The sequence below is a fragment of the Stegodyphus dumicola genome, chromosome 4 (genome assembly GCF_044657685.1).
Source record: "Stegodyphus dumicola isolate Sdum_Otavi_A_Nest chromosome 4, ASM4465768v1".
In the NCBI taxonomy this organism is placed as follows: Eukaryota; Metazoa; Arthropoda; class Arachnida; order Araneae; family Eresidae; genus Stegodyphus; species Stegodyphus dumicola.
Window position 1 is genome coordinate 6,104,688 of NC_140771.1, and position 14,921 is coordinate 6,119,608.

General features: G+C 31.3%; 1 protein-coding gene across 1 annotated transcript in view; it reads right to left on the reverse strand.

Annotated features, from left to right (window-relative positions):
- Positions 1 to 7,830: 7,830 nt before the first annotated feature.
- The window catches only part of LOC118182376 (uncharacterized), a 347,901-nt gene continuing 340,810 nt past the window's right edge, over positions 7,831 to 14,921 (reverse strand). Inside the window, exon 21 of the mRNA XM_085814501.1 lies at positions 7,831 to 12,892. Coding sequence (XP_085670627.1) covers positions 12,767 to 12,892 — 126 coding nt within the window. The 3' untranslated portion in view covers positions 7,831 to 12,766. The remainder of the gene's footprint in view (positions 12,893 to 14,921) is intronic.

Sequence of the window (14,921 nt, forward strand, 5' to 3'; positions counted from 1 at the left end):
TATTAATTTTTAAATGTTGCTGGTTTTAGTTTGTGATGTTGCGTGGCCCCAACTTGCCCGCAACAGTAGTAGTGACTGCTATGAACTGGAAATTACACAAACTCTTAAGAAGGGTTTAACTCCCTTTTTATTCCACTTTAGAAGTTACAGATGCGTTCACTTGACGCTCACAAACTACGCCGAACCGGCGGTTAAATAAAAATAGAAAAAGTACAACTAAAAATAAATAACAGGATGACTAAATAACGATGTCACTACCTACGAGGCTCTATAAACGTCACTAACTTAACCGCGTTCTAAGATACAGCTGAGATTTCAGCAAATTTTTTGAATAAGAAGTTGAAAGATTCAATTAAAGTAGGCACACAGGCCGAAACGCGCGGTTCTTAAATTTCTACCTAGCAACCTTCACGCTCGTGAAACAAGAAAGCACACCTACAAACTCGTTTCCCTTCTATTTAACTCAAAATACTTCTGCTAAAAATTTGAATACTCTGCGTGTTCTACTAAAATTTACATACTCAGGCATTGGCAATTCCAAGGGAAAGTAAAGGCTAGGAAAGATAGCTTAAAATAAATGTTAGTTAAAATAAATATAAACCCTACAAGTTATTACAAAAAATCATGGATATTGAACAAATTAAAGGCACATTGGATTTAATAATTTTTATATTTAGTTTGTATATGTATTTTTTTATACATAGTTGCATGTATTATATATATATATAAAGAAAAAATATTGTCCGTATTTACATATTTAAGTGTAGCTCTATTGGTTTGAATGTTTCTCAGTTTGAACGATCATAAGTAGCTTATTACTGTAATGCAGATTTTAAACTGTTTCACTACTTTTTCTTAAAATTTACTTTGCATCTCCAATTGTTATGTATTCCAGGTTTTTCAACGAATCCATCTAGCAGTGTCAGCTAAAGTAAAAAGAGAGAAAACTTTCTTGATATAACGCACATTATTGTTAATTTAAATAGAAATATTAAGTCTCTCCTTTTTTTGTTGCTTTTATAAAAGCAGTTAAGGACTGTTAGAAAATTAATTGCATTTTCTTCATATTCCATTAAATCTACCGAAAATATTTTGTTAAGCCGAGCTTAAGGCTTAAAGCATTTTACATTATTTCTTATACAATTCTTTCATTAGATACAGAAATAAAAATCATTACATTAAACTTGTCAAACATTAAATTTCAGAGATGTACACCATATAACTTTATTGGTGTTTTGTGATTGTGACTAATCTAACCAAAGTCCACGAAATTCATACTTGCAAAGTGTCAAGATTGTGCCTGTCGTTGGCCTTGGGCACCACACAGGAGAAAATATAACTTTGCGCAAGTCCCCCTCCAATTTTGAGGGACAACACCCCAGGAGAATGAGTCCGAGGGTCTCGCACCTCTCTTCACCTACCAACAACCTCTAGAGAGGACTTACGACTCGCCGCATATTGAAAGTGGCCCTATGTTTGAACAGACACTATACATTGACGGACATCTATGCCTTCTCCGGGATACGAAACCGGGCCCTTCGGTACGATAGTCAGGGTTATTAACTATACCGGTTGGGCGACTTATTCGTGTTTTGTAATTGGTGGACTGATGATACTTAAGCAGAAACTGTATATGAAGTGAAGTTTAAAGTATCAAGTGGAAAGAGCATCACGAATATGAACACATGCAATTTACATACAGTATACACTTGTATACTTTATTACTATGTACACTGCTAAAAAAAGGGGGGGACAGTTCTATATCTCTCGTTCGCATATTTCACAAGTGCACATCTGTGTAGCCACCGAGGAAGTGGCTTCTAAGAGGGACCAATGGGCATCCAGTAATATTTCTATCATGTTACATAACCGTTCGCGTGCTTTAAGATTTAAGCAAGATGGTTGAAAATATTTTGACATGCAATTTTCTGTACAATATAATTAAAGGATCACCGACTTCTGAAAATTTTCATTGCGAAGTTGGATCAAATATAAGCAACTGTGAGGATTTTACTATCTGGTTGAAAGAATTTGAAATAAATACAAACACAAGTTGGATACTCCGCAAAAATATCCATGTGAAATATTACTTAATAAGGGTAAATAAGATGAAGAAATAAACGTGTGATAAGCATCTGAGCCCAGATGCTATCTTCACATAAAACTATGCACATGAGAAAAATATTTACACCAATTATATATGTAAATAGAAATCAGGACTTTCTATTGCAGTCTATATGAAAAAGATGTTCTATAATAATAGTCAATGCAGAATTTTATTCAAAGTGAACTTTACTAATTTGCATTTGTATACATTTAGTGTGTTAAATTTAACATTTAATAACTGTTCACTCTTAAATGTACCGTCTACATAAGAAATACTCATCAAACAGAGTGAACTTATCTTATTCACAACAAATATATTCATTTTATTAACATATAACTTTTAATGTTAACAGTGGATATAATCAGATCATACACAATATGTATTCTGAATCTTACACTTTAAAAGTCAAAAGAATGCAAGCACTGAAATAAGAATACACTATATTCATTGTAACACTTCCAGTCCTTCTCAGCTCAGTTAAAAAAATATATACACTTGAATTCTCTTAACCCTTTCCTCCAAGCTACCTTTTAAAGTTGGAAATTTTTGATTAAAAGTAAGGTAGGCAGTCTAACTAGGCCTAGAGCAGTACACAAGTAAAATTTTGTGAAGATAGCACTTATCGTTTTAATTCTGTGGGTGTGCCCAAAGTGGGCACACTGATTGAATAGAGCTTCGAAAAAAGTGCTGAAACGAGCATTATTGTTAATGAACTGACCGATGAGATGCGGAGAAACAAAGAATACAGACTCTCAGTTGTCCTAGATGATCGATGACCCCGGTCTAGGCACACCTAGGGTTCGCCGCTTGATTTTAAGCAAGATTTCAAGGTAAAAATTTAAAACTAATATAGAGTAAGGAGATTAGCATACAGCCAAAAAAATAACATAGAAATTTCTTTCCAAACAATTCCTTTTATACCCTAAAAAATCTGGAAGATTTCTTTGAAAAATGAAGGTTTTAAAAACTAAACATGGCTAAAATATATGGACTGACTTGTGTTGAGCTGCCATCTACTATAAATAAAGAAGGTTCAGAGTAACTTATAAATCCTTTTTTCATTCAATTTTTCTGTGTGTACAGAAGGAAATTTTTAGGTGTGTCCAGAAAGGACACACTGTGCCGCAAAGGGTTAATCCACAGGTGGTAGTAAATGCATAATACTTGAGGCTAATTGTAGCTTCAGTCATTTTCTCGATGTAAAGAGTGATAATATGCCGTAAACACCAATCCAAATATTAATGCGTGATAAAAATCGCGAAAGTGAAATGGCAGCGATTAATTTAACTCAGAAAAGGAAAGAACTACGAGATTTTCTACTATTACGCCATATATTTATAACTGCGAAACAAATACAAATTAAAACGTAAACAACATACGTTCACATGCACGAAGGTTAAGCGTCACAAGAGCAATAGAAGCTCATTCGTCCATTTTCGAAACCCCTCCCTCAGTGGCTACGCTGATGTGCACTTGTGAAATATGCCTCCCGTTCTACTTGGCCAATTCACGAACTTCAACTTGCGTTTTTTATGTCTCGAAAGCGCGACTGAGGATATGTATTAGATTTATCGTTCTAATATAGAAATGTCGACACAAAATCGGACTTTTTCTGACATAACATGCCAATGTTTTTCCATAATTCAATTCTATGATACAAATTATGCCAAACTGCCAAGTTTTGTAAAAATTGCACGAGTGTTTTTTAAAAAATGAGCTCTCAAAGTTTTAGCTCCTCAATGTTAATTGAGTTTGGTATATATTTAATAATCTCTCTTTTTTTATTATACTTATTTGATTCTTCCTTTCCCATTTCGAAATTCAGGTTCATTCCAAATAAAATTCCCCCATTTTTTATGATTTACTTTTAAAATTTGTATTTTTAAATAATTTTTATAAATTTTTCAAAAAATATTTTGAATTATAATCTATAAAATATTTACCATCATCTTAAAGTAGACGTATTTCTATGCATATTTGCAAAAATGACAGTTTTTTATTCAAAATTTTCGAAGATATACGTGAATTTATATATTTCCGCGCTTTGAAATTTGGCAGATTTTTTGAAACCTAATCAAGTGTGGTTTAGACAATTTGCTAAAATTATTTGAAAGTAGGAAAGAAGTAACTTTTTTCCTGCTTATGCACAATGTAAAAAGGTAGGAACGATGTGCATTTTTTCCGCTTCGGCATAATGGGAAGGGAAAGGAAAATTGGTTGCTATATATTAAGATGTTCGCCATAAAATTGCGCCAAGATAATTTTTTGAAGTTCTCCGTAAATTTCGCGCCAAATTTTCCAAAATTTAATGTATAGGCATAATTTGAATCGTAAAATCGAAATATGGAAAAAAATTGACATGCTATTTCAGAAAAAGGTCCGATTTTGTGTCAAAATACCTATCCCCCTTTTTTATGTCCCCCCTTTTTTTACGCAGTGTACATCTTACGTCTGTGTTTACAAGCTATGTACCAGGAGCTCAAAATGTAACATAAAAATAAAATATAATCTCATTTTTCATGAATAATTTCTGAATATTTTTCCACGTCTAAGATCATAAAAATTCTTTTAATAGTTCATTTTTCATAATGGCAAGAATTTAACTGCGCTTCAGTAAATGCCCGAAATATCTTAAATTCTCAGGCCTTGATCTGGAAAATACTTAATCACATCAAACAATTATTTTCGTCTTATAAAGAAATTGCAATATCTTTGATTATGTGTTGATGAATTATGTATTGAAACGTTATCAATGGTTTGTCCCATATTTGTTCCTGTTAGAGTACCAAGATATTTTCCACGCTTAGAGAAGAGATATCACAGCAAAATACTATTAAATTATTGAATTTAGTCCTAGTATTTGCTATTAATGGAATATAATACGTGACTATTAGTAATACGAAGTACTAATAATTACGTCAATAATCATTAATAACTAGTTATATAACTAAAGTATGCAGTCCAGATTACTACGTGTAATCGAATCAGATATAACCCTGCATTTCTAAGGTAAGTGGGCCCACAAGCGGTCGAGCGGTAAAGTCGCTGAACACTGGTAGTTCGGTCCGAGGTTCGAATCCCGCGAACGGGCTGGCTGCATGGGTGTTTTCGTGTTTTTCCCCATGTGTAACGTGTATACGAGCCAGTTTCCCTTAAAAAGTCCTCCACGAAGACATCACTCTCCTTAGGCAGATAGCCCTCGAGGCTTTGCCGTAATTAAATAACCTAACCTAAGGTAAGTGGTTACTAAAAATTTATGATTTCAAAAATAAATTTTCGTAATAAGCTAATGAGTTTGTTTGGCTGTAAAGCTTAAGTTATTTTTTGTTAGCTGATAATAATCAGTTTCACTTGAAATCACAGATACATGAAAATTTGCAATGAACCCTTTCTTTCTTAATCGGGTATATTTTGAAATGGGCAGGCATATTTCAAGCCAAATTAGAGCTACTTTGTAGGAAAATCCCAAGATAAAATTTTGCAAATCATAAAGACCTATTTTCGTGTCTTATAAACCACCAAAGGAAGCCATGATTCTAAGATGATTCTTTCTAAAAATAATAGATACTTTTGCTGAGTATTTAGTGTACTGCCCATTTTCATGATGGCCATTATTACAATTCATCTTAGCCATTCAACGAAATTGGAGAAATAATGAACGGCATCCACATCTTCATATTAGGGAAAGCTGTAGAAATTGATTTGAAGCAAATAGTACTTTTATATAAAAGTGGGAGGAAAACGTGGAGCATTCTGCAACAAGCGTTACTTTTCCAGCACAATTTTGGTGTGGTTTGATTGGCTTCTTGAAATTTATCTGTACTTCAATTTGATTTTTAAGCGGCTTAATTTATTTTAATTTATCTGCTCATTTTTTGTATTCAAAACTTGAAATAAATTTTTACTTTCTTCTACGAAGTAAAGGAGGTATTGTAATTAAGGAAATTTTTGGGTATCATATTTCAACAAAAACATCCATTTTGAACACTCTCGAAAGCAATTTAATTATGTTTTTGATTGAAATCTGTACGTCAGGACAGAATAAAGGACTCTTTCTCCCAAAACGGGTTGCAAAAAGGATTAAAAATGGATTCAGAAGAATGTTTTCGTGATGTCTGTACGTACTTAGGTATGTATGTATGCATCTCGCATAACTCAAAATTGAGTAGCCTCAGAACGTTGAAATTTCGTATATAGGACTGCTATAACATGTAGCTGTGCACCTCCCTTTTTTGGTTGCAATCGACTACACTAAAAGTATATATATATATACATACTCTGTTACTCGGCTCCATGAGTTCGGTTTTTTATTCTTTTATGTTGCAAATTGTGCATTTTTTGCTCTAAAGATGATTGAATTATATTATTTTTATCTTCCGGTTAAGGGTTTTATGCCTTTAGTTAATCTCCATGCAGTAGTTGTAGAATTATCAACAATTTAAGAGTTGTTTAATTACGCCTAAGCCTAATTTTTTACCACGGCAGCCATATTTGTATACATTTGAAACTTAGCAGTGAATATAGTGAATTTCTGCACCTTCAGTGTCATTTTGCCGAATGGGACCAAAAGCAAACTTCCAGGTTTGTGAACGAAATATTCGTATTTTTTACTGTCTCACACGCATCTGATCCTTTTTACTTCCTTGAACAAATTAAAAAGGAAGTATTGTAATCGCGAAAGATTCCAGGTACCATATTTCAAAGAAAATATCCATTTTGACCGCTATCGAGTGCAATTTAAGGATTTTTTTGCTTCACGTCTGCACCTATGGACAGAATAAAGGATTCTTTTCCCCCAAAGAAATTATAAAACTGATTTAAGTGAATTCAGACGAGCTTCTTTAGTGTGCGAGTGTATGTATGTGTCTCGCATAACGAATAGGAAAAACGAGTAGCTTCAGAACGTTGAAATTTTGTATATAGGACAACTATAGGTAGTAGTTGTGCACCTCCCTTTTTGGTGGCAATCGGCAGCACCAAAAGTTAAATATATATATATATATATATCCACTCTGTTACTGAGATCCGTGAGCTCAGTTTTCTTTATTCATATATGTTGGTAAGTTGTGCATTTTTTTGCTTTAAAAATGATTGAATTATGTTGTTCTTATCTTCCAATTAAAGGTTTTTATGCCTTTAGTAAATCTTCATGCAATATGTGTGGAGTTATCAACAATTTAAAAGTTGCTTAACTGCGACTAAGCCTAATTTTTTTACAATAGCAGCCATATTTGTTTACATTTGAAACTTAGCAGAGTAATGGATTTGTTACCAATCTAAAGAAAGTAAGCTTCGCAAGAACACCTGTTTCTTTGTTATTTGTCTAATTTCTTTTATACATCGTTTTAGATTTATTATAGTGTTGGAAGAGAACATGTTGCAACGATTAAATAATTCTCCAGGTGATATAATTTTTACGCATTCTGAGTTATAAAATGAATGAGATGTGACGCTGTTAAGTGAACCTAGCGCCAAAGTGTCTCTATGGTAATTAATATAATGAATTTTAAGGAGTGCATTTATGCTATTGTGTTTTATGCGCTATCGACAAAGTAGATTTAATTAAATAAGTTTAAATTAAATGCAGGAAAAAATGCGTATAATTTAATATTCCATGCAAGGAAGTCATATGGTGTACACATCATATTTTGTAAAATGGTTAAAGTTATTCTTGAAGAGAACAAATTATGGATACAGTTTTTCGGATTTGATATATAGAATTTCGTTCCTAGAACACTGCAAATTCAGGTAATTTACCTTTGTAATTATTTAATATTATGAAAATAAATGAATATTTCCTTTCTATTCCAGACTTAACGCTTAAGTAACTTTATTTCTTATCAGCATAGTAATACACAACTTCATAATATAAATAAAACTTGAAATATAGCAATACATTCATTTGTATTACGGAAACTGAGATTTTAACAACATTAAATATATACGTATATTTTAATATGACTCTTCTATATACATTTTAACCATTCACCTATAATTTATATATACATCTGTAGCGAATGACAAATTACATATAAAATTATAGTACGAATATAACATGAGTAATATATAAAAAAAGGACTTCTTCATATGTACAGTAAAATAATATGAAATTACTATAAAGATACACGTATGTAGTTTAAAGCAAATATGAAGAATGTAATATGCTTAGATAAAACTTCAAAAGTACTATTATCATTCAATACGCCAACAATTATATAAAGAAACGACTATCAGCTTTTGAAATATTTGATTAAAATAAGATTCTTCTATTTGAATCTTCCTCTTTTTCAGTCTGTTTTATAAAACCTTCAATTTTTCTTTAATCTAAATGTCTCACAAAAATGATGAGTTTTTAATAAATTAAAAATAAAAATTGTAAGAAAAATATAAAACGATATGCAAATAAAATGGAAAATTAAAATTGTATATGCAATTTATTGAATTTTAGAAATGAATAGTAGAAAATACAAATATTTAACATCCTGAATTTTTCTTAGTTTTTTCCACACAGCTCTTAAAGATTCAGCTTATAAATTTATAAAAATGACAATTTTTTTATTAGATCATATTTCTTATGGCTGGCGATAAAAACCTCTTTCATTAATTATACTCATAGCGTAAATGTTATAAGAACTGCCTTTTAAATACTATGCTGAATAGTTTTTTAATTATACTTTTTCACTTATACTTACATAAATTATTTATGCTTTAATACTTAATACACACTTTACATACCTTTCTAAATCACTCATTTCTTACGCTTTTAACAGACAAATTGTTACGATTTTGAAATAAAATAAAATCCAATAACATTTACGGTAAACTAACTGCAAAGGCTTTTCGAACACTTTTCAGACGATTTTGCTTTTCTCTAAAAAATCGTTTGCTTGGAAATTTGTTCTAACTGTAGCCACATTTTTGAAAGTATAAATTGTGTTCTGCTACTTAATAGTTTTGTTTCATGAAAAATGGCGCTTTTAAAGAAAAAATGGAGAGAAGGGTATGTTTGTGTTCTTTTCGAGGAATATCTAGTTATTAAAAAACGCTGTGAAAACCATGGTCTTTTGTGTAATTATAAGTTAATATCCCATAATCGAGGTGAGCGCCAAACATGGCGAGAGTATTTGGCGCGATTTTGATTTGGATGTGGTTTCCCGCAGTATGTTTTTTTGTGGCAAACCTAAAGCTTTATTTCGGTAACTGTAAGAGTGCGAATTTAGTGCAGCCAGGGAAGAATTTTTAAATTTAACTTTGAAATACTGTGTTTGTTTTAAAAAGTTTTACTGCTTATTATTATATATATGCTTAATATTATATTTATATAAATATTTGCAGAAGGTTAAGCTGTTGGTGGTGGAAGAATGTTGGATTTCAGATGACGTGAAGTTATGAATGTTTTCATTTAATTTTATTTAGTTAATCATTTTTTTTAGTTTTGTTTTTTGCATGTAGCAATCGAAGATGTGGAATATTTAAAGTTTTGAAGTTTTGAACAAAAGATGTTAGTGTGTTGAATTCCACGACGTTGTTTTATCATTTAATAAATTTCATTTACTATTCTGTTTGCACATAATAATCGCAGTTCATCCCTGTACACAAAAATTTACTATTCTGTTTACGTTTAAAATTCACTTCGCAGTGCTCTTATCTGATAAGTGTATATATTTATTTACTCAATAATTATTTACAAGAATTGTTCTTTCTACTATTTTATGATGAATTACATAGATAAGACTGTGTTTTTACTTGCAAATCTGCTGGACATTGTTTTACTCATCTAGTATTTTATCATCTCATTGCACTATTCTGTTTACATAAAATATCGGCGTTTCATTACTGCAAAACTTAAAAGTTACTATTCTGTTTATGTTTAAAAATCACATCTTAGTGCTTTCGTTGTCGCAAAAAAATTCGCCAAATTTTGAAGGCCAAAATAGTTTGGCGCCAACTTACCCCGCTTATAGAATATTTATTAGCTTAATTATAGCTACTATAGGTAATATTGTCAACAAAAAAGAAAAAAACGTCAGAGTTTGCCTTCAAGTGGAAAAATTGTTTCAACTACATATTCAAGGAAAAAAGAGTGTTTCGAATATTGCAAAGGTAAGATCGTTAATGTTAAGAGAAAACCCGCCAATGCAAAGGAAAGTTGTAAAATCAATAAAATGCTCAGTGTCAACTGTACGCAAAATGATTACTATTGATTTGAATATTAAAAAGGCGGAAAAAACATAATGCGCATCGCCTTTCGCCACAACATATCGCCGAACGCAGAACCAGCTGCAGAATTCTATGAGAATTTTTGAGAAACATTTATCTGGATAAAAGTGGAAAAATGTTGTCACAATAGATGAATCTTGGGTGTATTTAAATGACTGCAATAAAAAGAGATCCATTTATTGTCACCAAAGAAGAGAAAAAAATATTAAAACATGGTTCAAAGTATCTAAAGAAAGTGAGTGAATCAAAGTGATTTATGATTGTTGTTGGTTTTTTTGTACAACGGCAAGTTAAAACTAAAGAGAGTGGGGGCAAATGTTAACATAAATCTCACATTTTTAACATTTAATTTTCAAATATGAAATACCTTTATAAGGTATTTCTCCCGTCTTCCTGGCGTGCCTTCGTGGTGTAGTGATCATTACGCTGGGCGCGTATTCCAAAGGCCTGTGTTTGGATTCTCGGCGAAGGTGATGCTCATTTTTCAAGTCTCCTGCTTCAAAAAAAAATCCTAATGTCTCTACAGTGGCGCCCGAACTAAAAGGGTGGTGGGCGATGATTCTCCACACCCAGGATTTGGCGATTGGGTCCCTTAAACCCCATTCGCCCTTTAAAATGGGAAGTGTGTAAGGTATTTCTCCCACCTTTTTAGCGTGCCTTGGTGGTGTAGTAGTTTGCATGCTGGGCACGTATTCCAGAGGTCCTTGGTTCGATTCCCGTGGAAGGCGTTGCTCATTTTTCACCTTTCCTGCTTCGAAATAATCTAATGTCTCTACACCTTGTCTTTACTCATCAATCGGTAGAGCTGCATCAAGACAAAGTAAGCTACCAGGCATCAAAATCTACTGTTAATTTCCTGGAAAAAAAGGAACAAGAAACCAGTATCAAGGCCACATCCTTCACTCATATCCCTAACTTTCGTGACCTGTGGATTTCAATCTAGAGCCCTCCTTGGACTTTGAGAAGCTGTTTAAGAGGAATGGGATAAAATAGCTCTTCCGATAATACCAAAGCCTTTATCGTCTTTGAAATTAAGGAGTAGAAAGACAGTGATTAATAAGAATTGTCAAGTAGAAGATATAAATACAACTTTAGGTAAACTATTTTTGTATGTACAATAAAAATCGTCTAAAATATGTGCGAAATGCCTCTGTACGGGCACTGTTTTTAAATATTTTAAGGAATTCTTCTTTATTTTGTCTTTAAGTCTTTAAATATTTTAAGGAAGTCTTCTTTATTTTGTCTTTAAGTCTTTAAATATTTTAAGGAAGTCTTCTTTATTTTGTCTTTAAGTCTTTAAATATTTTAAGGAATTCTTCTTTATTTTGTCTTTAAGTCTAAATATTTTAAGGAAGTCTTCTTTATTTTTTCTTTAAGTCTTTAAATATTTTAAGGAAGACTTCTTTATTTTGTTTTGAAGTCTTCAAATATTTTAAGGAAGTAGTCTTCTTTGTTTTGTCTTTAAGTCTTAAATATTTTAAGGAAGTCTTCTTTGTTTTGTCTTTAAGTCTTTAAATATTTTAAGGAATTCTTCTTTATTTTGTTTTTAAGTCTTTAAATATTTTAAGGAATTCTTCTTTATTTTGTTTTTAAGTCTTTAAATATTTTAAGGAATTCTTCTTTATTTTGTCTTTAAGTCTTTAAATATTTTAAGGAATTCTTCTTTATTTTGTGTTCAAGTCTTTAAATATTTTAAGGAAGTCTTCTTTATTTTGTCTTTAAATCTTTAAATATTTTAATAGAGTCTTCTTTATTTTTTCTTTAAGTTTTTAATTATTTTTAACTACTTTATTTGCAGTCCCTGAGAAAATGCTGAATAAAATAGCATAATTCCTATAGTACATTAACAAATTATTGAATTATAATTGATATTTGAGTTGTTTTATAAATAATGTTGCGCAAATAGGAATTAAAGAGTAAAAGACTCCCGATACAAGAAATCATTTGTTCTACAATCAGCACAATGGAGAATTTAACGTAACTCCATTGTGGTAACTTCGTAGACTTTTCCATCATTTTATCCATAGCCTAAAACATAGAAATATATTGTAGCGTTTAAATCCAGCATTTCTCAGAATTTTATATGGTTCATATCAACACAATTTAGGCCGAACATTTTCCTCATTCCTTAACTACGGAAACATGGCACCACCGAGAAAAGATGTATAAGCACAAACAAATATATTTGGACAAATGCTTTTCCTGGAAAGTCTAATAATTCACTAGCACTTGCAAAATACATTCGACTCATACGTACTTAAATGTCAACAAAATACTGCACACATGCATTATACACTCAGATGTAAATGGCAAAATTGTTCTGTCAGATGATAGGAAACAAACATATCGACGAACAAAGAATAAAAAGAGAATTTCCTGCACTTATTGTAGAAACGTTTTTCCACACTCTTCAGCCTGAGATATGACGGAAAAGTCTCTTTATATCATGTCTTCGCGAATATACGAGGGAATTTCTTTCCTCTTCTTGGCCGAAGAACATATTCGTACTCTTCCGGGGCTGTCTGGAACGAGCAAAGATGTTCTGTTCAAGGAATTGTTGTCTCTCTGAAAAGATATAACAGAGCGTTTTTATCTCTTTCTCGAAAATAAGTTACTAGGTTTTAATATTTCAAAGCCCATGAGGCTTTTACTGTATGTATGTGAAAACGTCTGTGAAACAATCTTAAAAGAAGTTTAGTTACTTTCCTGCTGATGGTCGTAATTATGTCAGACAAATACTTAAGGGCAGTGTAAGTAGAAGAAACACGTAAGCTTATAACTGCTGTAATTCGGATTAAATTGAAAGTATGATGCACGATATAATAAAATCATGGAGAAAAATTGTTATTTATTAGTCGCAATGCTTTTAGATTACCGATATGAAGCAATATTATCAATATGCCTTATCATTAGAATCTTTTAGTCCCATGATCTACTGTTTACATTTGCATTGTAAATAAAAATTTATTATGGCAACAGTTCAAAATCAAAAGGCTGAAGCTATACCTGAACATTTCTAAAATTCAAAAATGAACATCGGTTTTCTTATTGGCTTATCAGAAAATTTGATAAAAATCTCTTTCAGATGCAATTAAAACCGCAAAGTTTGAAGCTATAATTTATGTAAAATTCAAAGTTTTGAATTCCTTTAAATGTATCATTCCAATATGCGATTAAATGCATATCTTGCGTAGGTGTTTCATTGAATACAATACATGATCCTTAATGCATTAGATTAATTATATTTAAAGGCATAAAATATGTCATATGAAGCAGTTATCTTTATATTGTATCTTTCTTTTTATTTTCTCCTTTCTTATTCGAATCTCAAAAAAGTTTTATTGAAGGAAAATAGATTTGCATTCTTTACCCTCCCGAAGTCGGCAGAGTGTATTTAGTATTTTTAAATGATACCCTTTTTTCTAGTATGGTTTCTCCAATAGTTTCGATCAGTTATTTGTAAAATTTCTTTTGCATGGTAAAAATAACATGATAAGGATTTCAGCCCTCCCCCTTTGCCGCTACAAAAAGCACTAACATAGAAGTTATTTTCAACAATTCAAGAAAAATATGCCACAGCTAAAGTTACAGCAATCAGACTCTCAGTAAGTTAGTCTTTGAGTATTGGACAAGCCTCTTCCTGATAAAATGTGGCTTATCAAAAGAGGAAGAAAAAACAACTTATTTAAACTGAATAAGAAATAGACATATTAAAAGCACAGCTTAAGGGCTCTTGTCGGTGTTCCTAGGTACGAAACCCGTATACGTTCGACACCCAAATCTCAGAAAATAGTACAAATAAATATATTATTAGTGTTATTTAGCAGAATACTACTTAAAATTATAAAAATGAAAGATAAACCTGTTACCGAAGTATAATTTTTCATTTTTTCTTACATTTTTGGTTAAAAGTGTGTTAAATTTCAGGTCTATCAGATATGTTCCCGCAAAAATATTTATCAACATTTTATTTTGATATTTTTTACTTATATTTATTAAGGTCTAAAGAATTAAATGGACTAAAATCTAAATGATGAGTTAAAATGTCTATTGAATATACCTGTTTGAGCACGTGCACTAGCTATTTTTCGAGAAATTTCTCTCTTTTCTTTTATAAAATTGTCTGAAAAAAATTTAAATATGTGCATTAAACCTAAACATTTAATCCATTTAATTCATAATACTTCACAAAATATTTGTGGAGATTTTCATAAAATTACTATAGTAATATTTGAAGTTAACGCTTTGTTAACAAACAGAAAAGTTGAAAAAAAATGAAGATTTTCAAAAAAATAGGCTTAATGTAATTCAAACATAAGGAGGTAAAAACTGTTGCCAAGTATGAAAACTAAGTTGCATAAGTAATTGTTCCCGAGCATTTACTAACAAATAGAAAGGTTCAAAATAATCTTTTGAACATCACCAAAGCATTCAAATGAAACATTCTCATTTTAAAGTTATTTAGAATACTCCTTTACGCAACAGGTTCCAGGCTTTAAAACAGAAACTTCCAGTTTATTGCGTTAGAACAAGGATAACCATAATTGCTTCTCTACGACAGAAATGACAAAACAAAAGTTGTTTTGAAAATAAA